Source organism: Trichoplax adhaerens, genomic scaffold, assembly GCF_000150275.1.
Source record: "Trichoplax adhaerens TRIADscaffold_11 genomic scaffold, whole genome shotgun sequence".
Lineage (NCBI taxonomy): Eukaryota > Metazoa > Placozoa > Uniplacotomia > Trichoplacea > Trichoplacidae > Trichoplax > Trichoplax adhaerens.
The window spans coordinates 325,120-352,560 of NW_002060953.1; the positions used below are offsets into that span (position 1 = coordinate 325,120).

The 27,441-nt window shown below is 34.9% G+C and overlaps 5 protein-coding genes across 5 annotated transcripts; 3 read left to right on the forward strand and 2 right to left on the reverse strand.

Moving 5' to 3' along the window:
- Positions 1 to 3,440: 3,440 nt before the first annotated feature.
- On the forward strand, positions 3,441 to 7,405 carry TRIADDRAFT_29700 (uncharacterized protein; the record flags this gene model as incomplete). Its single annotated transcript, XM_002115437.1, has 14 exons — positions 3,441 to 3,581; positions 3,707 to 3,775; positions 3,851 to 3,916; positions 4,006 to 4,109; positions 4,215 to 4,403; positions 4,829 to 5,103; positions 5,215 to 5,365; positions 5,475 to 5,637; positions 5,809 to 5,931; positions 6,238 to 6,330; positions 6,478 to 6,549; positions 6,703 to 6,852; positions 7,054 to 7,155; positions 7,268 to 7,405. Coding segments are annotated over 14 exons (1,836 nt in total), but the record flags the coding sequence as incomplete, so codon positions are not given.
- A 2,902-nt stretch (positions 7,406 to 10,307) lies between these two features.
- Positions 10,308 to 16,552, reverse strand: TRIADDRAFT_29738 (uncharacterized protein; the record flags this gene model as incomplete). Its single annotated transcript, XM_002115541.1, has 17 exons — positions 10,308 to 10,683; positions 10,855 to 10,997; positions 11,082 to 11,240; positions 11,581 to 11,773; positions 11,893 to 12,033; positions 12,151 to 12,247; positions 12,452 to 12,634; positions 12,719 to 12,908; positions 13,022 to 13,171; positions 13,279 to 13,360; positions 13,540 to 13,706; positions 13,785 to 13,881; positions 14,048 to 14,109; positions 14,218 to 14,301; positions 14,438 to 14,663; positions 14,836 to 15,109; positions 16,459 to 16,552. Coding segments are annotated over 17 exons (2,718 nt in total), but the record flags the coding sequence as incomplete, so codon positions are not given.
- A 1,003-nt stretch (positions 16,553 to 17,555) lies between these two features.
- On the forward strand, positions 17,556 to 18,176 carry TRIADDRAFT_59440 (uncharacterized protein; the record flags this gene model as incomplete). The annotated part of the gene is made up of 1 exon (XM_002115438.1): positions 17,556 to 18,176. The coding sequence occupies one exon, from the start codon at positions 17,556 to 17,558 to the stop codon at positions 18,174 to 18,176; it is 621 nt and encodes a 206-aa protein (XP_002115474.1).
- Positions 18,177 to 24,789: 6,613 nt separating this feature from the next.
- TRIADDRAFT_17909 (uncharacterized protein) lies at positions 24,790 to 24,948 on the forward strand (the record flags this gene model as incomplete). Its single annotated transcript, XM_002115439.1, has 1 exon — positions 24,790 to 24,948. A coding segment is annotated over one exon (159 nt), but the record flags the coding sequence as incomplete, so codon positions are not given.
- A 1,971-nt stretch (positions 24,949 to 26,919) lies between these two features.
- TRIADDRAFT_59442 (uncharacterized protein) lies at positions 26,920 to 27,306 on the reverse strand (the record flags this gene model as incomplete). The annotated part of the gene is made up of 1 exon (XM_002115542.1): positions 26,920 to 27,306. One exon carries the CDS (start codon positions 27,304 to 27,306, stop codon positions 26,920 to 26,922), a length of 387 nt encoding a protein of 128 aa, XP_002115578.1.
- Positions 27,307 to 27,441: the final 135 nt, after the last annotated feature.

Genomic DNA, 27,441 nt, shown 5'->3' on the forward strand with positions numbered 1-27,441 from the left:
CTGTAAAAAATAAATAAAAATCGGAATAATATAGAAAGTCTCTTTGAAGAGGAATAAAAGGTTCAATTATGGCGGATAGTCAAGCATTTACGTCCTAATTCAAGTGGATAAAATACCCAATGTACTCGAATGGACGTACCTCCATACGTAAGCCGTGCAATGGCATACTATACTCTTACTACATGCTATGAATACGAAATAGAATAGTAAATCGTGAAAACGTAGAGTAGTCAGATATTTATGCTCAATTTTTTAATCGTGTAGAAATAGTCGATGTATTCGAACGTATTGAGGTCAATCGTAGCGTACGTACATGGCATACTATACTACGTTCTAGTACAGCAACTGCTTAAAGATATAAAATGAATGCCTGAAGCTACAAGTAGTCAATAATATTATGCTTTACTTCTAATCGCGGAGCAATACCTGATGCATTCGAATATACGCCTACGAGTATATAGGTATACTCTGCAATCGCATACTGTATTACATGCTATGAATACGAAATTAAAGGAATTGGTGTCTATAGTCAATGCTTCAAGCTGCAAGTAGTCAACAAATTATGTCTTACTTTCAATCGTGAAGAAATATCTGATGTATTAAAATATGCATATACGAGACTATACAATGACATACTGTATTACATGCTACGAATGCGAAATCGAAGGAATGGTTGGCTATCGCTCAATGCTTAAAGCTACAAGTAGCCAACAATTTATGCCCTATTTGTTAAATCGTGGAGAATTATTTAATGCATTCGAACGTAACAGTGACATACTATCTATTTATTACATGTTAGTGCTACGAGTAGTCAACAATTTATGTCCTATATTTTCATCGTGAAGAAATACCTGATGCATCCGAACTTCCGAACGTAACAGTGACATACTATCTATTACATGTTAGTCAATACTTAAGTTAAGACTACGAGTGGTCCTAGTTTTTCGTCGTGAAGAAATACCTGATGCATTTGAACGTAAAAATGACATACTATCTATTCCATGTTAGTCAATGCTTAAGCTAAAGCTACGAGTAGTCCATAATTTACGTCCTGTATTTTCATCGTGAAGAAATGCCTGATGCATTTGAACGTAAAAATGATATACTATCTATTGCATGCTAGTCAATGCTTAAGTTAAAGCTACGGGTAGTCAACAATTTATATCCCATATTTATATCGTAGTCAACAATTTATATCCTATATTTACATCGTAGTAGCAATTTATATCCTATATTTACATCGTAGTCAACAATTTATATCCTATTTTTTCATCGTGAATAAATACCTGATGCATTCAAACATACATGTACATGAGTACACTATAGATTGATATACTGTATTACATGTTGTAAATATGATATTAAAAGCTATTGATAGTAAAGACTTAAAGCTACGAGTAGTCACAATTTATGCTTTATTTTTGAAAGGTAGTGGAGAAATACCAAATGCATTCGAGGGTAAGTGTCCCCTCTATACTATAAGTACAGGTAAACTATACGATAACATAATATACTACATGTTATGAATTCAAAATTGCAGCTTTAAAATGCTTAGTACCCTTGTCAAGAAAGTAATAGCTTAAGATTATGTTGTTATCCATACTTGCTTATATAAATTTCTGACTAGAGTTCTTGTTTCAGCCATCTTTGCTAACGGATTCAGATGGGCCAGTGCTTGACGGTCGCAAAGGTGCAGTACTACTGGAACAGGAGTCCAGGACTATACTAATAGCACCAGTCAATACAGTACTGACCATAGACCCGAACCTTTCTCAGGTCCAACCTGATTGGGTACCCTCATGGTACAGTACTAACTTACTACAGTACTAGTCACGATGTACGCTGTACAGTCAATAACGGGCTGATATAGTACTTAGTATGTCATACTGTACCATAGCTCAGACAAACTTAATGTGGCCAAAATAATTCCATACCGTACACTGTACTGTACACTGTAGTGCGTGCACTGGCTAAGATAAATAACACTGCCTGGCGGTTACTTAGCAACAGTTGGAGAACGATGCAAAATGGTGAGTGATCAAGTAGTCGACTTTGCAATGAACAAGATTGATTTATCATCCTTAATTTCATGCTATTTATCATTGCTATGTTCAGTCAAATTCATCATTATTTCAGTTCAGCTTTGATGGATTGGAAAAGTTGATAACCTTTGTTAGAATGGAGTAGAGATCGATTGAATAATCTCTTCCGTCTTGAGGAAGGATTGATAGATTAATTGCCCGTCGATAACATTGATCCATTGCTTAAGTAGGATAGAAATCAATAGAGTTTATAGTTATTCAGTCCTCTTAAATTGATTTCTAGATCGGTAAATCTACATCGTATGCTCCCATAGTGTTGGTAATAACATTCATGATGGCATGACTATCATATGTTTCGCCTAGTTGAATAATATTCAATTCTTATTATAATCGATTCATACTGTCCTTGTATCATACTCATCTAAATGATGGTCAACAAGATACTCGGTTGATATCATGCATGAATTTTGAATCATCATTTATTTAATTGATAGCCTAGCTCAATTGGAAAAAGGGGCAAAGGCAAAGGTAAAGGCAAAGGCAAGAAAAAGCTATCTAAGAAAGAGCGAGAACGACTTCGTCAAGAGGAAGCCGAAAGGAGAGCAAGGGAAGAAGGTAAAATTTGTAATCATAACATCACCATCATCATCATCATCATAATATCCATCTAGCTATGCCATACACTGTATATAATATTGAAAAAGAATTGATGTATTTGCACTTACATTACAAAAGTACGCAAAATTGTAAAGTAATTTAAAAGCTTTAATCCGCAATTCTAAAATTTTTCCGACGTTAGTGACCGATATCGATAAATGGCTATGAATACTTGAGCAGTATTGTAGCAACTCCGATATTGATTTCTAGTAAAGAGAGCTTGTAAATCCCTCATCGATCATGTAATAGTAACAGTTTTGCAACAACTATAATCTATCAATAGAGGAGTTACGCCTAAGATTAGAACAGGAACAAAAGGAAAGGGAAGAAAAAGAACGACAAGAACGTATTGAAAGACAACGCTTGGAAGAAATCGTAAGAAAATTAGTATTACATTAGCAAGATGTTTTTATAAATATATTCCAAAATTAAGTAAGCGTAGTAAAAATTATAAAACTGAGTAATAGTCATTTTGGAGTAGCTTTCATCCAATGAATAATTTAATATCGTATTCGTATATTAGGAACGAGCCCAACATGAAGCTGAAATATCGGAATTAAATTCTATCTTAAATGAGAATGAACGAGCACTAACAGAAGTTATCACAAAATGGAAACAACAAAAACAGGTAATCTACCAATATCATCTTTGCAATTTACGAATTATACAGATGTAGACTACTTACCTTTTACTGCATGCCTTTTATGATTCTAATGCCTATTTTATTGCTTACTATTACAGTGGAATCGTTTCATGAGATGTGACGGCAGTCCGAATCCTTTCATTTCTTCCGAATTAAATACCTATATGAACCTATGGAGAGAAGATACCGCTATTAAATCCATTTCTGAGGTCCTAAACGAAATTACTGATGGTGTAAATGTAAGTATGAGATCTTTTTTAAAGACGCCAATTTAACTTTAATCCATTTCCGTCAATTGCGTAATATAGTAAATATACAAGTCTATCAATTATTTTTTTTCTAGCTTGTCGACGAATTAATTGAGGGTATGGATGAACTTTCGTTAAGTGAGGGTGATAATTCTACGGAAGTAAAAGAAGAACGAAATCGACAAGTACTGACGATATTATTATGATCTTCTTTTATATCTTCTTGCAATAAAATTTTATTTTGTAAACTACCTATCTAGGCATCTCTGCAATTACAACAGTTAGTTTCAGATAAACTAGATGAAACCACGATGTATCAGCTAGCGGTAGGATCATGTGTGATATTGCATATAGATACTATGTCATATTATATAATATAAATTAGATTTTAACTTCCTGTCTATCACTCTTTTAGTTTGCACATGAGAATGCCGATCCTGACCAGCTTAATTTTAAACAGTCTGAATCAAGCCATCAAGCTACTATATGTTTATGGGCAAATCTTAGCAAAAATCCCAGGTAACCCTTGTAAATTACGGTATATCGTAAAATGCTCCTTTCAACAAGTTTGATGGACGGACTTCAAAAAGATTTAATTATCTGTGACAATGAATTACTTTGCAGAGTCAAAGCATTAGATTTCGAAGAACGATCATTCTCTATCGAACTTCCAAGATTAATTCTATTAGCCAATATTGGTATTCGTGTAATGTATACAAAATTTGATTATTTATCGCCGAAGTGTCGAACATTTAACCCTAAACCAAGACGAAAAATTGTGGTATTAATAATTAATTTTACAGCTATCTCAATGTCATGGTTCAATACAATAAATAGCATCTATGTTTATCTAGAAAAAAGGCGAAGATAAGGATGAAAGCAATGAGAATGGCAATGAAGCAGAAGGCCAGATTCAGGATGATGAAAAAAGTGGAACCAATAACGAGGTAAAGCAGTTCATAGCAATTTCTCTATTATTCTATAATGAAATACAAACTGCTACTTTCAAGTGGGTTCATCTAGCGTATTCTAAAGTAAACTATATTTACGTAATCCATAAATTGTACATGTATCATTTTGATCTGTTTATGTAGCTAACAGAAGTAGAAAAGAAATTACCTAATGAATCGGAAAACGTTTCCAGTAGCGTGCAAATCCCTGCATTAGGTTCATTTGCAATAGATTTACTTTAAAACATCATCTTTTATCGTAAATAAAACATATAATGCTAACAAGAGATGTTCAATTTTATTAATATTAGATTTCGATCAACTAACTGAGTCTGTTGAGAATGCTGAAAATAATGAAAACGTAGATGGAGAACACAACAAAGATATAGTAGCAGATGACGATGAAGAGAGTGTTTATGAAGAAATTGACGATGATCTTCTTGATGATGATGATAATGTAGTTGACTTAAGAGCATATCGAAGTATGGGAGGTTGTGTTTATATCGATCTTATTCAATTACCACCACAGCGCAAAAAAATTAAAAACTGGATTATCAGAGAAAGTTAGTAATCACTTGTGTAGCTAACTGAATTGACTACAGATAATTGGCTAAATATATAAATAATTATTAACCAAAATGATACTGATACTTTGGAATATGCTTTCTGTGCAGCAATTTCTCCTGGATTACAACGTCAAGCCTATCCATTTGATGCTTCCAAACCGGTTACACCTGCTCAAACATCATCAGGCAAAGAATCTGCCAGCACAAATTCACCATCAACATCTGGCAATTCTAGTGGTTCTCTTTTAACAACTATGCAGTACGTTGTACATATAAATCTATCGATTAAGATTCTAATTGTATAGCCTTAAATAAAGCATTGTATGGCTAACATTTTCAATTTACTACTAACATTAAATATACTGTAGACTACCGCAGTACATGGTTTTTAGTGAACCCCCACAATTAGCGCGATGGGACGATAAAAATGCATGTTGGCGTTTCGACGGATTCAATGATGTTAAATATGACGAAGCGACCAAAATGATAGCCTTTAAAATTGATTTTTTTGGCCCTATTGCAATCATGCAGGTGATGGTACTACTAAAAATTCCAGTAGTTACTGGATTAAGATGTCAAATGCACAGTATAATATCAGCGATCTACCAGTGCAAAAATGTTGTTAATCATTGCGATTTCACTAATTCTATTCTGTAGTATCCATTTTATATTCTAAACTGTAAAATTATTTAATTTAAATAGGACAAATATTTAAATTTACCATTTCAATTCTGGGAATATACGCCATTAGATCTAAACCACGGTAAATTATTGTTTATGGCTGCCATTACAGAATTTGAAGTAGAAATTAAGGTAATCAATTTTGTGCAATTGTTGTACTTCCTCAAAAAGAAATACTACATCGTAATGAGACCGTATGAATACTCTCATTACTGACTGTGTCATTATTTTTTATTAAATAAATATCTATCATCGCCATAGTAGTTAAAGCTACAGTATTAGTTACATCATTTATTGATAAAGAAACATCTTTGATAGTAAATTACAGATTGATACAGTATTTATTTAACATTTCTACCGATCTATTTATGATCAAATAATGAGGGCATAAATAATGAGGTCAATGAATACAATTTTTCTCAATAGTTTTATTACCGTTAACACTTCTAGGATGACGTATGTCGCATAAAACTCACTGCAGAAAGTCCTAAAGAGATTGAATTAATAACTGATAAATGGATGTCACCACAAGAGTTGATGAAAGTAAATTAAATTCGAGAATAGTGCGATTAAAGAATGTGTAATATACTGCTAAAGAGATTATAATTCATCAGGAAGAGCATCACTTGCAAAATTTTTCCAGTTTTAATCGATTTTTTTTCTGTCATATTAAATATCTATATCGAATAGTGTATGGAAGAAATTGGTATCGACGTCTTTCCAACAATTGATTCTGACAAATATGTTAGCATTAATCCCAAGGTATTATCGGCATGAAAAAAATTTTATTGGTCTTTATATCAATCTGCAAATTATTTGCAGTATTCATTACTACAGTGCCATTTTAACAGATCTAAATTTCTGTACCTTTATCTTGATTCTAAAAATCTATTAATGTTCTTATACTTTTAACAGAAAAAGAAATTAGAATTCGATGTCTACCGACAGATTGCTTTAACAGGATCAGCATACAGTTACTCATGGTCAAAATGGAATACTGAAGCTGATAGCGGTCGAGATTCAATCATTTTACGAGGCGTGGAGAATTTAACGGCTGAGGAGGCAGTAAGTAGACGTTCTACAAAATGCCTTTATTTGTTTATCTATTATAAAACATTACATTTAATGATATTATTTTACAACGATATCTACATACAAGTATATATAATATCCTGTATATGTGCAGATGTATATGTAGTTACATTGATAAGTCCATAGCTAACTATATAGTGTCTTATAAATTTTTTATTTCTTATGTTGAATTAGCTCGACTACAAAATTTACATGATCAATCGACAAAGAGCAAGTGAATTAAAAATTACCGAAGAAAGTGACGAATACTCAGAGTCACCAGCTGAAGGCACTCATGTAAGATATGAATTTTAAATTTTATAATTATGGACGCAGAAAGATTCGTAATTCGATTAAATCTATCAGAACTGGTTTCATATTAACCTGTGTTCACTCTATTTTCTTTTAGTTTCACTCTGATCTTTATCACATGATTACTGACGGAGCAACACAAGATTCTTTAACCAGGATAAGGAATTCTTCCTTCTTATTTGTTGACAATCTTTATACTTGGTTGTCTTCTACAAGGTTATTCGCCTTTTCATAAACTGAACTCCTAAATCAAGCTACAGAATCTTACTAGTAAAATCATGATCAATATCACAATAACACAATGGTCAGGATATTGTAGCCATCCATGAAACAAATGTACATCAAAATGCATTCGTTTAATTGAAATCTACTCGGATAAAACCATATAAAATTATAAGCTACCACGAAGATTAAAACGACCTACTGTCTAGATTGTGCCGTGGCTTTATAAATTCAATAATAAAACAATTATCATTTTTCAGGTGCAGTATCATAACTGCTTATCCATCAAGGATTATTTCTACGATTATAAACATTATGTAATCAAATTTATATTTTGAAATGTCGGTAATAAGTAACTATAATAGCTAGCAATCTTTCTAGTTCAAGAGGTAAATGTGCGTCAAAGCATCCAAGTAATTTTATCCGTTACAATAATAATGCCTCTACATATGTAGGTCAAACATTTATCATCTTTGATAGCACCTCCAACTAAAATTAATTAATTTAACTAATCCATAATGTAGATATTTACGAAATTGTCTTACACCCTGTCGTGAAAAATAATAAACTTGATAGAACGTATACAAGAGAGTGTAGGGCTAAGAAATGAAATAATTCTGGAGTATCAGAAACGGTCAATTCGCAAAATATCTAGCAAATAATAGAATTGATAAAAGTATCAATATTGCCAATTCAATAACTATAGCTGCATGCTGAAGCTAGCGATAACAAGATAATAGTTATTCTTCTTATCCTAGTATAACATAAATTTGACCATACAAAGCCGAAGAATATATCGGTGATGGGTTACGGTACTGCTTAAAACGGCTATCAAAATTTAGGTATTCCGGTAAATACACGTACTGTACGTACAAGCTTAAGGGAACTACACTCAGTTTATACCATCGGACTATAATTAGCTGCAACCTCAACATTTCATACAGTACAATACGCTCAACTCTTAGCATCTCTAAAAGTTACGATCTAGTTCCAACAAATGTGATATTTAACGAGGCCTTGGCTTAGGTACAGGCCGCCAACCTGGCGGTTTTGGAGGAGCATGTGGACGCTTCACGGGGATAGGGCGAGCATTGGCAGATTTCTCAGATTGGCCATCAAAATTCGGACGAGCATCAGCGTAATCCCCAACCTTATTGTCTGTCTGGTCACCATAACTGAGATTTGTGTTACTCTCGTTGGTAGTGGAATACTCTACCGGCCGCGGTACACCTGACAATACTACGTTATTTGCTGGCTCTGAGATTTCGTGATCATCTACATCAATAGAAATGTCACTTCCACTATCATTCTCGATATTTAGCTTACTAATCATTGCCTCTTCATTATCACTAATAGTTTCAAACTCATAGTCCGCTGGATTGGCATTTTCATCACTAGAAGAGATCACATCGTCATCATGAATTTGAGTATTCTTATGATACTGAAGATTATCACCTCCTGTTGGTAACGAAGATCGTGATAGATCAACTGCTTGATCATCTTGGTCAGAAGAATCAGAATTGTAAATTTCAAATTGCACTTGGGATGCTTTATTCATGTCTTGACCATCGCCACCATTTTTACCCGCCGATCGATGATAATCTTCATCATCACTGGAAGAATTGCTATTATAAGCTTGAAATTGGGTGGTATGCATTTGTGCAGTATCACTAATATTATCTTTAGATCGTACTGGCAACGGTGGTGGTGCTTTACGACTGATATTAGCCACAGAGGAATTACTGCTGCTAGTTTGAGATACTGCATTTTCATTTCTTTGTATAATATTGTTATTAGCATTCTCCCGGTAAGGTGGTGGTGGTGCTTCGGATACATTCATTGTACTAGCATACCAAACAGTTAGATCCTTTATATCATCCGAGCTCGATCTTACAACTCCATAGTCTTGTCGCTGGTGCGATTGATTGCTATTGGTATTGTAATCAAAATCTACTAGAGGGGTAGTCTCTTGCTGTAAATTAGGCCTTGGCGGTCGTGACGGAATCGATTTGTCTACCGTAGCCGGCCTAGCAGGTCTTTCCGGAGCAGGTGGTTTCTTTGGTACGGCTGCTGGACGTGCTGCCGGAGGAGGCGGCCGACGAGGAGCTTCTACGGGTGTAGCTGTATTTAGCGATGACGATGACTTTCCGCCAAAATCGGATGCGCTCTTTGATTGAGGTGGTCTGCCAGGTCTTGGAGGAGCCGGTGCAGGCCGCTTTATACCAGGGTGCCCAGGAACAGGAGGGCTTTTCTTCTGACCTTGTAGCTGTTGTTCCTGAGCATCGCTCATGAGCCACAAATGAGACTGTGGTATATTTAGATCTTGGATATTAGCTTCATATGCATCTACTGTATTCTCATCATCATCTAAATCGTAGGTTAATCCTGTTGGGTAAAATTTTAAATAAACTCGTTAATCTATAGATTCTATTAGATTAATTATCAATATACAGGCACGGTAATTCTTACATTAGCAAACAATTAATCAAAAGAAGTACCAATACAAGTATACCGATAAAACGATCACTACACTCGCAAAATTTCTTTATACAATAATAGAAAGAAGTAGTATTGACGTACCCTCACTGTCCTTCCGAAAATCGCAACGAAGGGAAACTAATGTCTCCTTTCCATCGATCTAAATAGTAACATTTATAAATGTATAGTACATAGTGTTAATAATAGAGTGATAAAAGATAGCTCTGCAAAATGATGTATGCAACAATACATTTGAAATACTAACAATAGTCTTTTCTAAGATATGAGCCGCTTTAATTGCATCATGACCATTCCAGTACGTTGCAATTGCGCTACGATAATCTATGGACCTGAAATAGAAAAGATATTAGCCGTCATTAATTATTGAACCGGATACTCATTTAAGATTTCGTTTTGGCAACAACAATAACTAAACGTTACCTAATCATTGCAATTTCACCAAAACGCCTTAGAGTAGTATATAGTCGGAAAGTAATAGGTAACAATTTTGTGGAATTAGTTGCTGACCGATCCGAAATAACTTTTACAAGAATGGACAATGGGAAAGATTTCTGACATACGGTGTTTGTTTCAGATACATAATTCTGAAAATCAGACTCCATTAAATTTTGAACGTTAACATCGATAATTGCAGCTACTGGTCGGTGATCAGAAGTCTTTAATTCAGTTCTATCGTAATAAACTAAGTGACCTTCTTTTCGTTGAGATTCAGTAACATGACTTGTTGTAATCTCTTCTAAATGATTTATGTTCATTAAATCAAGTTTCCTACTAAATTTACGATACGTTTTACTGCCATCCACTTCATCATCGCTTGAACTGTCATAGCGTTCAGATGGCTCATCACTGATAACAGCTTTATTATTATTAGCTGGTTCACTTGAGCTATCCAGTTTATCAATACTTTTGGTGTGGCTCACATTTCCACTTCGAGCTGATTTAAAACGTCTAAATAATTTGGACGAATTTTTTATATGTTTCCACATAACTCGATCTGTCCAGGCTGGAGTTCGCTGCTTCTCGCTAGTATCGTAATCATCTGAAAATAAATCGTACTTATATGTTGGAGCAAAATCTGGCTTTCCTTCCTTGAAACCTATAAATGACTGCAAGCAGTATTATCAAATTAGTGAATAAGGCTGGCACGACGCAAATAAATCATATCATATTTCTAAAAAATTTATTATTACCAATCCACTCTCTCGCGATTTGATTAATTGGTCCTCTTCTTGCATAGTAAGCCAGCTATTATTCTCGATCATTTTCAGTACCTCATCTCTTGGTAAATCGATACGATAATTTAAATCACCACACCAAAAAACATAATCATGAGAATCAACCAGATAAGCCTGTTCAATTAATTCAATTAATCCCATCCATTAGCATAGAGTAAATTGTGATAAAAATATTTCCATTATAATAATGTACAACAATGAATTATTGGTTAACATACCATTGAACTTTTATCGCATGACGTAATTCCAGAATACTGCAAAAAGGAACAGTTAAAATAGTGATAACAATATTATAATAACTTGTTGATTTTGAAATAGTCTTAGGCGTAATTGTATTTAATCTTATTCGACTACATAATATTTTTTTACATTTTATCAATCTTAAATTTAAAAAAAAATTACGTATAAGTGTATTTAGTTAGAATAACATTAACATTTTAATGCAAGTACAAACCATTGGAAAAGTAAGACCCTCACGAATGTCTTTATAATCAGAATTTCTGTCATCGACGTGATTTTGTCCAGCGGCTAAATGAGAACATATGAAGCAAAAAGTAGTTGAAAAGAGCTGAAATCTAATGCCAATGCCACCTTTATTTCCTGCCTTTCCTTTTAGACCAGTTTTAACTGTATCGACAGCAACATCTCTACAACAATAAGAATATTCAGAATCGACATTCAGTATAGTTAACAAGAACAGTTCGGAAGTAATTAAAAATAAATATTAATAATAAATAAATAGTGCAAATATATAGTTGTTACTAACTTTATGTGTGGCAACAAAGAAACCTTTACAAATATATATAAGCATACACCAACCAACTGCTCCACAGCTACCAATGCATAACTGCTCTCTTGATTTAGGATACGTTGCAATTCATTTAGCCACTCATTTTTATTCGTATGGCTAAAAGGTATAAAAATAAGTAACAGATAATAAGTTACATGAGTGGTAATTAGCTGCCGCACAGAAAGGAAATCATAAAATATCAAAGCGTATAAAAGTATACTTTACATCATTTACCTAGCACCAAGTATATTAGATGCACTAAGATCTACTAGTTCTTCAAATCCAATAGCATAAATATCCGGCTTGGTTTGATTAGATAGGTCCCGATTACCTAATCCATCATAGGAGATATATTTTGCTTGCTATGAGATCACTATATACGTACAGTAGTATAATCAAAGCTGGAAATGTATTATACCATCCAACTTATTTTACTACAAATTTTAGGGTAAATTTAATATGTTAAATAGATCTCGTTACTCCACATTCCGATTATACTTCTTTATCATAGTGAATGTATCTATGTAAGGCTTACTTCGCTGGGCTGCAATGTCTTGAGCATGAACCAGCCAATCAGCCATAGATTGATGACGAAATGCAATACTACGGAAGTGTTTACCTCCGTTTACATTCCATGTGCCGATAAATACGCGTAATGGTAGTTGCTTTGTAAGGCTATCGAGATTTTCACAAATTGTGCTCAGGTATGCCGGAGGATCTGATTAAAACAAAAATTTTTATTGATTATTATCAACGATTAGTAACGGTGTATTACAACGTTGCGTGATTCTATATCACTTACGATATCTAAATTTGTTGCTGAGATAAGCATACGAAGTTTCAGCTACATTTCCATAACGTCTGGCATCAATACATCCACTAAAAGTGTTGCCGTAACGAATAATATCAAAAGCCTCCTGCTTTACCGTGTCGAGCATATTACTAATAATTGTACGTCCAACTGAACTTGCTGCAACTTTGACTTTATCCATCTGAATGTTTCGATTTATAAAAATTGTATCATCCAATTGAATGTGAAGATAAAACAGATATCTACAAATATATAAATATTGAACATTTGCGATCATCAAATTATATCTCTAACCTTGGATTTGCCCTCCAGCATTTGAGTACCAGCATACATCTTACTTATTCTATTGCCGCTGTCTTTCCATAGTGGTCTTACCGTCATTGCAAATTTTGAAAGAGTTAGCTTATCAGCTCCAATTAAGGCAATTACCTGTTGTGGCAAAATCTATTCAACAAACGAATTATCGTTTTAATCAAGGTAGTGTCCATAATTTATAAAGCGCATTGGATTTTTTTTGTCACGGTAATACAAAGTTGAATATATGATCACACCTCGGCTGCTAGCATTTCCTGAGCTGCGTTAGTTCTATCCAGGCAATCCATACAGTTTACGCGGAAAAAACCATTCTGCAGACTATGTATTAGACGTATGAAATAAGTAATTAGTACGTTAACTAATGCACATATATATATATATATGATGCGTTTACTACAAAAGAATGATAGGGTAAAGACATTAAAACTATTCAATTTCATAGATATTTAATGACACTCTATAAATAATATCTTATAGAAATTTAAATAACACTTTACTACCTTTGAACTTCTCCATTTGAAGTGTAGTAAAATCCCATTTGATCAAAGGTCTTTTTAACTTTCTGCTTTAAGAGATAGGCCTTTTCATTAGCTTTACCAACAGCATGAAAATCGAAAGCAACATAATTTGGCTTCAATTCTTGGGGTAATTCAGATATCATATACTGTAAAAATAAATAAAGGCCACCATATAGCACATAAGCAAATCACTTTTCTTGACATAAAAATTAATTACAATATACCTTGAAATTTCCTGATAAAATCCCTTCCCCTTCTTTAATACCGAGAAGGTTTAATACCGTGATATTACCATATTTATCTTTGAGTGTTTGAAAATGGCTACAACGATCGAAATAGATAGTAAAGTAAAACTTACTTGTAGCAATTTTACTAAATATACAGCTTAATTTGGAACAAGTTGTTAGCAAATAATTTGTCATGAAAACTGAGTAACACTATGCTACAAAATTCTCGGTAAGTATAGCAAAGGACTCATTATTCATACCTTGTAAATGCTCCTAGCGATGCTTCTGCACTGCGATCTAATTTAATTTTATGACTGCCAACCTGAGTAAAGGATAATTTAAAAAACGAGTATAGATAATGATAAGATATAATGACGAAAGAAGTCAAGTTGAAACGATAATTTTTGCTACAACAAGGACTGTTACATACCTGAATTCCTTGTTGCGACCAGAACATCGGCACTGACCCACGCAACATTAGGAAAGATGTAGTTCCAGAATCGGTAAAAATAATCTATAGTAGAATAAAGAGCGAGTATAATATAGATATTTTGTTTTGTGTTTTGTTAGCAGAACCCGGTAACACCCTTTCGTGTTTAATGAAAACTAGAGAACGGTTACAGATTTTTAATTTATTCATATTTAGCTACTTGTTCAGTTTCGGCAAAATTGGCGCAATTTCCGTAATCGTCAATCCCTCTGACATTGAAGCGAGTGCCATAGCGATCACAGCTTATTCGTGATAAAATACAAATTCGAGCTTGTTTACCATGGCAAAACAAGGTTCTAATCTCTATCGATCCACAAATTACTTGGATTAGCCAATTTTCACAGTCAATACCATACTGATAAAATGGTGACTGCATGCCACGATTCCTAGTAAATTAAGAACCATTTTTGTTGAATTAGGATGCAACAATAATTTATGGTAAGATAAGATAGAAGCAAGGACGATCGTCTATTCTTATTGGTGGGATAATGGAAACAACACGTTGCATAAAGGCCAAGGGTATTACATGGTAAAAAGTATATAATTACGGCTACATACCAGTAAAATCGATCATCAGATTTGAGCTGACGAGCTTGTCGTTGCAAGTTGAGTGATAGGTCATAACAATTTGTTTCTTTACTATAGGAAAAAAAGAATGCGCCAGAACCCAAGATTTTTCTGATTTCGTTTATGCGTTCAGCGTCAACATCAGGTAAATGATTTCTTGCTGTTTGGACTACTTCGACACCAGTAATGCGATAGATTTCACTTTCGAATATTTTTCCCACTAGAAAATGACTTTTCACAAGTATAAGGTATTGCACACCTTCAGCTAAAGGAAAGATATATTATGCAATAAAAATGGAATTATTTCTTGATTTCATTGTTTTGCACCAGATCATAGATCAAATTGAAAAAATAGAAATGATGTTGTTTTATAATAGTAGTCACTGAGTAGTTAGTACACGTTTTACTAGTTCTATTATTTAACCATTCATGTTATAATCCTACCCATTCCGTGTACAATTATAATTATTGTTCATAAATGAACATCAACTGCAAAAGGAGAATTAACTACGCTATTTTTATGTCAAGACTGAAAGGAGTTGCAATGAAGGATGAATGCTTGAATTAGGCATCATGTGCGTAGCATTGGCTTGGTCCAACTCACTATCCTATGGCCCAAATGATCGTACAGTTCTCGAGTCATGTTTTAAATTGCAATACTTCATCCTTCCATGATGTGATATCTTGATTGAATATCATACGGTAGTACGATTGCATTATCATAATTTAAATTGATTATTATCTAATCCTTGTATGTCGTATCTTGATATTGGTACGTCTAAACTGTTTATTTTCTCTCTCTATGCAATATCTTCATTTAATATCATACTAGAATTGGACTATTATTCAATTATTGATTTCCTCTCTTCATGCAATGTCTTCATTTAGTATTGAAGTTTAGCAAACTTGTCTTGTGATATTGTCAACGAGGCATTTTATCTATTCATGTCATATTTTATTCATTACTATTGTACTGTCCTCAAGTCGTACAGTATTATGGCATTATTAATATCGTCTACATCTCTTCATGTAATATCTTAACTTAATATTACGCTGTCGTCAAGTTGTACTATAACATACTTAATGTTGTAATTCATCTCTTCCTATCCTGATGAACGATCGTCCAACCAGTATTATAGCATTGTCAATTGGTATTTCATCTCTTCAAGTAACATCTTACTTAATTTACTATTACACTGTTGTCAGATTGTATTCTAGATAGTATCGTTGATGTTGTATTTCATCCTTGGATGTCCTATCTTAATCTAATATACTGTCGTCAAGTTTGTATGATGGTATTGTCAATCTCTTATCATTGCATGTCTTATTTCGATTTCCTATTTTACGGTCAACGGCATTGTAACTTTGTCAATGGGATATTTCATCTCTTCACTTCATATCATCATAAAGTTTGTATTCGACTGTAACACTTACAACTGTGTTATTTAATCTCTTCATATCCTATTTCTGGTTAATCTGCTACAGTAGTATAGTTGTAGTATGATATCCTTACATATTTTATCTCTATCTATAGCGATGGTGATCTGTTGCAGTTTGTCAAAGCATTTGATATCGTTATCAATTGGACTAGAAATGGTATCCATTTTAACTTACAGTGTAAACTCTTGATGATTCCAAGGCAACCGTAGACATCGCGTACCTTTTCATAATGCCGTTTCAATCCATTGGTTTCTTCACAAGCTAATAAAGTGAAAGTAGAAAGAAGTTTATTACATGCATACTGACGAATCTTGACGCGTATGTTAACATTTGATAGTATTGGTCATTGGAAATTGCCGAGTACGATACTTGTCTATCTAGAGTAGAGTAGAGTATTTCTTTTCTTGTAGTGGTTGTAAGTTCTGATGATTGTACCGAAGTAATCCATCAGCAGAGTTGATTTGCGAAGCAAGGTAAACTACGATAGCTTTGTACTCTAATCAAAGTCTACGTCAATAAATACTCATTGCATGGTAGCATTGGCGACATTGTATCAAGTCGATCTTGCTAAGTAATAGACTGGCAGTGGTAGAGCTATTGTTGGAATTTTCTTGCCTTGATTGTAAGTTCTGGACGACTGTACTGATTGAAGGCAATGTTCATTTGCCAAAGAAAAGATGGACTGACTACAGCTTGCTATTATGGTATGATGGCAGCAACAAGAGGGTATGAAAGTCAGCGCAGTAGTGCTAGTTTAGCTGTTGTTGCTTTTCTCTAGTATTGACTGGAAGTTATGGTTGATCATGTTGATTCAGGGCAGCATTAGTTTGCAAAAAAAGACTAGACTACAGCTTACTATGGCATCATAGTATCGACAAGACTATATGATAGGCCTATGACAATTGAGAGAGGAGCAATTAGCAAGGACAACGATTGGAAACGACTTACAGCATTCCACGATAGCACCATCAGCAAATAATAGCGAACAACCAGTACTTTTGTTGATATAGAGAACAGAAAGTGGATGAATTCGTTGATAGACTGTAAAGTCTTGAGTGAACACCATGTCTTCCAAGCGGATGTACAACGTAGACTAGAATAAATAGCGATCCAAGCCTGGAAAATGTTAAAAAATCAAAGAGACATGGAGGCAATCAAGGCAACTTTTGCTGGGCAATTAGACCAGGAGTCGGAGTTGTTGCTTGTACTGTCGGTCGCCTGTGAGCACGGCTGACTTTAGACTTGGGGTATATTGGGGTGTATACGTACAGATGTACAGACGGTATGGTAGCAGGAGGGGGTGTTTACCAGTTTGCCAGCCAAGCACCAGTTGCACTTGTCGTCCCCAAAGGAGACCTTTTAGCGATCCAAGCCTGGAAAATGTTGAAAAATCAAAGAGACATGGAGGCAATCAAGGCAACTTTTGCTGGGCAATTGGACCAGGAGTCGGAGTTGTTGCTTCTACAGTCGGTCGCCTGAGCACTGCTGACTTTAGACTTGGGCTTAGACCTGAATGGGGTGTATACGTACAGACGTACAGACGGCACGGTCGCAGGAGGGGGTGTTTACCAGCTTGCCAGCCAAGCACCAGTTGCACTTGTCGTCCCCAAAGGAGACCTTTTAGCGATCCAAGCCCGGAAAATGTTGAAAAATCGAAGAGACATGGAGGCAATCAAGGCAACTTTTGCTGGGCAATTGGACCAGGAGTCGGAGTTGTTGCTTCTACAGTCGGTCGCCTGAGCACTGCTGACTTTAGACTTGGGCTTAGACCTGAATGGGGTGTATACGTACAGACGTACAGACGGCACGGTCGCAGGAGGGGGTGTTTACCAGCTTGCCAGCCAAGCACCAGTTGCACTTGTCGTCCCCAAAGGAGACCTTTTAGTCCATAGTGGTCCATGGGCATTTGAATAAAACATGGACGACGAAATGGCCTATGGATGAATTGATGACATGGACAATGAATTCATTAATTTTGAATCAAACATTCTTGAATTAGTTAATGCATGAATAAATGAATTAAGTTTAGCGATGATACCTCACTCTTCTAGTCTAAGTTCAACGACAATACATTACCCTTGTAGTCTGCACTTTTAATTGAATGTCCATTTTCAAGACTGCAAGTGTCAAGTATAAAGCCACCTATGCTGAGACAGTGTGTATAATGCCTCATCCGGGGCCTTGATCGGCTTCATTTATCCATTTTGTAGGCTTAATCCCGAGAAATAGGATTCTCAGATTTTGCACAGTAAGTTGCATAAAAGATAACTTTAAAATTTTCCTTGCCATATGGACATCAAAGTGGATCCTACTGTATCATGAACTGGACATAAGAGTACAACTCATTTTGGGGGGCGATTAATCTTCTTCTTCTTCTTCTTCTTCAAACACGATCCACACGTATTTCATTGGGCCTTGACAGCGACGTCACAAAGTACGGTGCATTACAGTACAATGTACTGTAGTAATGACCAGCCACAGGGGATAGCCTACAGTACTGTACAGTACAGTACTGTACTGTACTGCCAAAATTGGAACCAGTACTGTACACTGTAGGATGTTGTCCTGTCGTCCGTAGTCTGAACAAGTTGCTGTTCAGTCCTCATTGATGGACTTTAAATAGAGCTCAGCGGCGTGGCTGGTCGAAGCTGTCTGGTCCGCATTATTGGAGTATCGTATTTTGTAGTGAGTCCCGACTTGTGCAAATTGGAGTCTATTCCCTTTTTGAATATGATCTGTTTTCTTTCATAGGTTATTGCGATCCATTTTACATCAGTTGACGGTAACATTGCATCGAATGTATAATATCGTTGCCCATTGATCTACAAATCATGTACACTAGGTACAGTATAGATTATACATTCATGATGATAATGATAATGCGTACAGACATGCAGAACCGAAACAAGAACAGAATACAGCTCGAACCTTACTAGGCTACAATCGATTACATACCCTGTATGTATAATGTACATGTACATTATACAGTACAGTATGCAGTAGGTGTCTTTGCGTATCTCTGCGTAGCAGCATCTCTCTCGATCTAAAATAACTATCTCTCGTCTACTATAAGTAGAAAGACATAGTACTGCGACTTTGACAACGTTTATTTTGATTCATTAAATTAGTGCCAGTGATTCAGAAAACAGACACGGAAACCCCCTACTAAGTGACCCATTTTTCCATATTGATGGCTTGATTTGGGAAGAAAGTCCGTCTGTCTGAGAGAGAGTGTTGTACTCAATGTACTGTAGGCCCCGGCCGTAATAACCCCGATTACTCACTACTCAGATACCCAGCGTAAATAGTTTAAACGGTGATACATTATTCTAGGAGTCTGTACCTCAAATTTCATGCGATTATTCAAGGAGTAATGTACTGTACTGTAGTCTGTAGTAGTCCATATTGCAATGACATCATCCGATCAGTAAGTTAATTTAGAAAAAAAATCAGTCCATTTAAAATCGATCGTCTCCATACTTGAGTAGTGTCATAACAAGGTGTTTGGCACACTATTTTGACGAGATGAGGTCAACAGTGTCTGTCCATCCAAGATTAATCAGTCTACTGTACAGTGTACAATGTACAGTACATACAGTAGGTCTTCTTCTACTGTACTAGTAGTCCCACTAGGGACTTGTCATACCAGGATAAGGCCGAAAAAAATGTCGAAAAATACTTACTCAGTTCTGGGTCTTCCTTGTCTATTTTCTGTTTTCTACACGTAAATCACTCGTATTCATTTGAATAACATGGATGATCTAAAGCTAGTGCTTTCAAGCAGAGCTTAGCAACAGGCGATGGAATGCAATGCAGTTAGTATTACTTCATTTCGAAAAAATCAAGTCTTGACCAAATCTGGCCAGATGTCTGTCCGCCCAAAGGCGTGTCCAGTGTCCGCTGTCCAAGTACGCTTCCAGTAGTCCGTGCCAGTACGGGTCAGTCAGTACTAGAGTCAATCACAAAAGTGTCAAGCGCAATCTCCACCAAGGGAAACTCATCTTTCCCAACCCCCACGTTCAAGCTCGAAAGTTGTTGTTATTGTCCGGCTGCATTTTAGCTCATTTCTTGCAGCTTTTTAGCTGGCATTTTGAGCTACTTTATGCTATCCAATCGAGTTAGAACACTATAAGAAAGTTCAATTTTGATAGTGAATACAACAGTTGTATCGAAATTACGACAAAAGAGCAAAAATCGAAACCAAGGTGTTGCCAACCATGGTAAGGGACGTTCATCAAGCTAGCCATGGCGATCGCCATCAACCACCTGCAAGCCAAGAATGCTCGTCTTCACCCATAAATTCGCAATGCCATCCAAGTGTTGACAACATTGACACAACTTGTCAAAATGATCAACAGGGTAATCAATCCAAAAAGCAACTTGTAACCGGTGTACTCCATAATTTTCATCCTTTCGATTATGTCCATCATGAGCATAGTTATGTAGCCAATCAACCGATCACCAACCTACAACACGACAAGCAAAATCAATCGCAAAATTTAACATTGCCAATGGATCAATTTGACAATGGTATCGTTGCGGAGGATATCCACTCTTTCCTACAGCAATATCAGGAATTTGAAAAATTAGCATCAGGTACATTTATTTTCCTTTCTGTATCCCTATTAAAGAACGAAAGAAAAAAATTGCTGCATACAAGTAATTGCCTTAATTCATGTCGCTTAACTACGGTACTCTTAGTATTGCAGTACCACGGTGCACTAGGTTTACTTTTCAACGATTGAATTACAGCTAAGATTTAGCAAGCTGTTATCATTTCGACGTTTTAGGTCGATTTTAATCTTGTCACTACGTGGGGATCCACTATGGATGAGTTATAAGACCACTATCGTATCGTTTCTTCATGGCATACTACTGTTATAAAATACGTACTCTTGTCATGTATGCACATCACCGGGTACTGCCAATAAAGTACCAACTGCTTTCGTATAAAGCACAAGACGCTCTCATTTGAACATTTTAGACTGATTTAAACAGTATCGATAGGCATATGCTAGACTGTTAAAGGTCCATCACTTATCATACTGTTATTTTAGGCATAGCTTACTGCCTAACGCTACGATCATGGTGTGGACGAAAAGAGCAATAATATCTTCTATCACTTTTAGTAGTTTCTGCAGAAAAGCAATGTTGTATTTCTCCCCTCCAGAATATCGACGATACTTTACTAGGCTATCATCAAAGTAGACCTGAGTGATCAAAACGCTAATGGAGCCACCCTCGTCGACGCACTGCTCTTACTTATTTGGACATATTGGATCAATTTAATTGTGCCAGCAGTCTAGTAGTCTAGGACACCGGTGCATAGCTCTTTGATCTAGCTTGCCGTACACTGAATGAATCCCGTACTTCATCACGAGGTGCTCTTCGCTAAATACTGTCGTAATCACTTTTGCATTAATATCATTTTTCAACTCTACCCTGATTAATAGCAAATTAATGACTGTATTGACTTATCTATCCAAATAGATCCTACGTGACGATAACGGATAATTAATACTGTATATACAGCATATAATCGCTACATGTGGCATGCACCGATGATGACATTTCTGGAATATCATCGAAATGTCAAAATTGCGATTTAGACTATCATTGCTCTATCGATTCTGTTGTTCACTTTCTTTTACTTGGAGAACTTGCAATCGGTTATCATTGCCAATACGAGTAGAATTTACTGTAAAGCAATACTGAATCCGAATTAGATGAGAAATTGAAACGCAATATCTACTGTCGGTAAATGTTGTTGCCAATATTGGCTTGACTACAAGTTTTAATGTTGCCAGCTAGACATATACTTACAGTAAGATGGCAATTTCATAAAGTAGAAATAATCAATCCCTAATTATTAAAGTTACCCCGCAACGATGCACCTCTTTTAAGCCTCAAATCTACGATGGAGACAGATATAGTAAATGTAGTGATAAAAATTCATTTTATTCATGAACGACACGGTAGATAGCTTGCAAGAACAAACTGTGAATGATAGGCTTGAAAGTCTGCCATAAGCGTACATCTTTTCGTCGTAACTTTTGTCCTACTGACGTTATTCCAGTATCTTATGCCAGCGTATTATGTACAAATACTGATGAATGCGTATATGTCACTAGAATACATTATTTGTTTCTATGTTATTCATATTCGAGAATAAATTGAGTACAGTTGGCAATGTACAACTGTTTTAAGCATTTCCAGTCAAATGCAGATCGAAATGGCAAAGGATGTGCTGATGGAATTATCATCCACCTGTCTAATGATAAATTAACTTCTTTGGATAGTTCAAAATTATTTCAATCTTGCATAATGACTAATGTTCTGCAGTACTGACATTTCCAAGCGATAGCTAAATACTTTGTAATTCTGTAAATTAAAATATTATTTACAGTTACAGTCATTCCATTACAAATGCTGTCATTAAGGGTACCATCAGCACCTTGTATATGTGGACGTACACTTTCTCAGTTACCCCTCTACAGAATGAAATCATAATTGCTTCAAAAATAAAGGAGAAACTGTCTTCTTGTAAGTTACCTTACGACACGGAAACTCTTGTCATTCCATCACTAGCTGTTATTAAATTTCAATTAAAAACAGCACTTACATACTAATCAGTAATACTTTTCGCTACTCTCCAGCAATAGTACTCATCCATTGAAGGAAAAGCAATTGTCAAGTATCCTTCGAGTTTACTAGCAATTCGGTGTTATCATGCTATGTTTTTCATTTTTGCACTTATAAATCACTTTCACCTTGAGAAAAGGCAATCGGACGGTAATTTTCCAAGTACCTCTGTTATAAATTTTCACTTACCCGTAAACTATAAGCTATGAACGGTATAAAATCATAAAAAGGACTGGATGTACATAGCTCCAAGTTGTTTGATTCTATTACTTACTCTATGGTGATACGTTTATTGCGTTAATCAAGATTGGCATTTTTAATGCTCTAAGAACGTATATTTTATTTTCATTTAGTACCAAGTTCACCCACTTCAAAGTCAGCTGAATCATTACATGCTTCTCTGGACGGATTTTTTCAAGCCACGGAAACATCAAAGCCAAATGGTAAAAAATTAATAACGCTACTAGGACTATAAATACCTTACGCATAACGTGTATAGCTTAGCAAATCTTCAGCTTTAAATGTTACCGCATATTGAAGCATAGCTATATATAATTAACGATCCGGCTGATTATGGATGGATGTCTGTCATTGTTTCGTTACAAGAAACATGCTACAGTAGCAAACAGATAATTCTTACGTTCACTAAACTATTATAACAGCGCATCGAATCCTATCTCACCTAGGTCCATCTACTAAAGAAAATAAGCTCAGCGAAAGCAACAGCCTAGAAAAAGAAAGACCAGAAGCTAAAGCCAAGAATACAATGTATGCTGTAGACAAGTAGCATAACTGTCAAATACATATTAAGAAAGAGCATAAAATTAGATTCAATAAACCATAGTAGTTTATCAATATGATTGTAACATTGCAGAAAATAAATTGCCCTTAGATTAATAAAAAGCATTTGATGTGCACTACTATTTGTACTCATCTGTAAAGAATGAGAACTAAACGTTGATTTTTCTGAGTGGTTTATGTAATCCTTAATTCAATTACTGAACGTCATAAGTATACGAATATCGTCTATATTTTATCAAAACAGGGAAGAAAACACAGTAGCTGCAAGAACAGATAAATGTCCAAGTCGATCTTTTGGTGGCTCTTCACCGTTTTCGACTTTATCTTGTATGTATGCTTTTAATTAGCACATCGTTATTGATTACTCACCACTTCAATTTACTGTAAGTGATAAACATGTACGTAGAATCAGTCTTTTGGAACTCGTCACTTCGATAATAAAGTAAACATTTTAGTAGTAAATAGTTGTTGGATAAGTGTATATATACGCCTGTACCCTGTTAGTTGGACAGAAATAAATTACTTTTCATATGATAGTAAGTATTACTAAAATATAGACAAATCACCTCTAGACGAGAAAAAGAGGAAAGCTTCGAATACTTCTTCTAGATCTGAATCCTTTGGTGATAGCGATAATTACGATAGCAGCCCTCATAGATCTCCCAAGGTATGTTATTGAACGTCTGGACTTTTTTTGGTACGCTTGTGTTTTTCGTTTATAAGTAATTCCCGCGATCTATTACAGAGACCTAAAAGTGACACTAGTCGTAACATTGTTTATGTCGGCAATTTACCCATGGATACTACGGAAGATAGCCTAAAAATCCTGTTTAATCGTTTTGGGAAAATTGACTCCATCAAAATTAGGCGATCCGACAACAAGCAAATTTTTGCCTTTATAACTTATGATTCTACAGAAAGTGCTTTAAGTGCAATTCAAGGTTTTATTACTTTAGGAAATTGTTTGGCTATACTGTATTTACTTCGAAGTCAAGCTGTTCACTAAATATCTAAATATCTTGTTCACATGACGCAGGTGGTAAGGAAAAGGGACTTTCACAATTTGATATTTGTTTTGGTGGACGGAGACAGTTCTGCAAAGGACGATATGTAGACTTTGATTCTCAAGTGGCTAGCAGTGGAAATGTGCGACAATCAAGGAAGCGCTCTAGCTGTGATTTCGACTCCTTACTTAAGAGAACTCAAGCCGATCAAAAAAAACGAATTCATGTTGATCATCGTAGAAAGTCACATTACGTATAAGTTTGTATCGTTTTTTATACCCTAATCTCTTAAGAGTATATTCAAACTACAACGGAAGATCGCCAAGTTTATTGATACCGAATTGCCCTAGGTAATTTCTAGCGGGCATTTTCACCATCGTTAAATATGATTTTACGGATTGTATTTGTATTAGACGGTGAGACTTAATTTTATCAGTAATACATTTTATAAGATAAAATTTTTAGCGACTGCAATGATCTTTTCGAGATATATATTAAGTTGCTATGGAAAAGCAACCTTCCATACTTGCATCTGTACTTTCCGGATACGGAATATCCCTCCATAATTATTGTACCTATTGTAACTTCATCATCTTGTGAGCCACCTTAATACAGATGAAACATGGGTACTTAATGCTGTTTGATAAATACACACATCGGCTAAATACTACTTTATACACATACAAATTATCTCACAAAATACAGTATAGTACTTTACTGTGTACACTAACGTAGGCTACGTATATCTCTAAAAGAGTTAACAAGATTATTGCTATACTAAGTAGAATGCTGTATTTAAGATTTATAATTCAGTAATTATTATCGTAATACATGATGCTGTTCCTTTAGCACATACTATTATGTTATTTTTACGAATTTTCAGTGTAAAGACTAGGGATAATAATCACTGGTGTATACGACGGTTATAGTTATAAACTGCCATCTAAAATTATGATTGTTTCTCGCTACAAATAAAATTAAAATATTCGGTTACTTTAGCTTTTGTAACTGATGCTTTAGCAATGATAAAATAAAACGCGATATAAACCTGACGATTGGTTAAACTTTTAATTTTGTTGTAAGCGATTGATTTCCACCTATGCGTATTTAAAAGAAATAAATAAATATCCTTTTCTAATTAATAATTACGGACAATAAAGCTCATTTCGTATCAAATTCAGATATTAGATATCATGTTTGTTACATTGCTGCGTTAGCATTTTGCTTATGTATGTAGTTATTAAAATTTAGTGTATTTTTTGTGAAGTGATCAATAGCAGGGAAGATAACTTTCGATAATTAAGTAATTATAATTACTAAGCCATGTATTTCAAATATTAAGTATCGTTCCTGTAATGAATTTAGTAGCCAAAAATCGTCATGTAGTTACATTAGAACTTAAGCCTTACTCCATTGTACCTACATGATCTTGAAACAATGTAGTGTTCTGCACAGGAATTGTATATTAAATAAAAAAGTTACAGTACGATTCCATAAAAAAATAGAATCCTTTATACACTGAAATATCTTACTGTAGTATTACTCTATTTACAATAACAGCGCTCTACCCAATATATTTCATTTTCAGTTTCTGTTGACGTTCGCTGGAATTTCATTAAGAGTAGTATAACTTTCATTCATTCGAAAATCAATTTGGCCAATCTTTGATAGAATAACTCCTCAAGATTAATATGATTACATATATTGTTTATTTAATTAAACTCGTAATTAACTAATTAGACAGTGATAACAATATCGGTATAAGATCAAACAATCTATATTTATATATACTGCTGTACACGTGTACATACACAAGATTAATTCTATACCTTTTATTTTATCCATTACCGACTGGACTGGACGATAAATAGCTTAAAATTGTTTTACTGTATTTGTAAAGAAAAATTCCTATACCACAAACATTTGTGTCTAGCTGATTTGATGTAATCTCAGTACAAGTAGCTATTTAAAAAGGCAGCATACTGATATAAGTATAATACGCTCTAGAAGACATTTCTTTTAAACTTTTGCCTACTAAATATACAATTCGATTATTGGCATAGTAATAGAGCTAAATTTGTCTATACACATTCTAGAACTTTGGCTTCATATCGAATAGATCTATTTCACAGTCTTAGGATAAAAATGATATTTCATATTGATTGACTACAGCACTCAAGTAAAAACCTTAAACTTTTATCTTAATTAAATAGCGAAGCCGCACTTGGCTCTCTTTATAAACTAAGTATTCACTTTGGCTAAAGTAACTGTTATTGTACTGCGATCGAGTGATTGGTTTTCCTTGTGGTACAGTAACGGTTTTGCCATCAATTGTTATGGTAACATCCTTTTTAGGATCAGGTTCTGTCTTGCCTCGAGCAACAACGGAGTCATGGCCTTTAGGAGCAGCAATTAATGAACTATTATCTCTGGTAATAGAGTGTTCTTTACCTAAAGCCACTTCAGCTAAAAACATAATACCAATATTTCTAGCTACCCCTATATAACCAATAGATTTACTATTCTCTGAAGCAAAATAAATGCCCTGACCGACTCTACCACCACTGTGGGGCATAATACGTAGGCCACTTTTTAAGATTGCAGCAACAACAGCAACATTGGTTCCATGCCACAAAAGTCGACGATTTTGAATTTTATCATGAGTAGCAAATCGTTGTCCTTCACCCTCTCTGTCAATTTCCCAAATCCA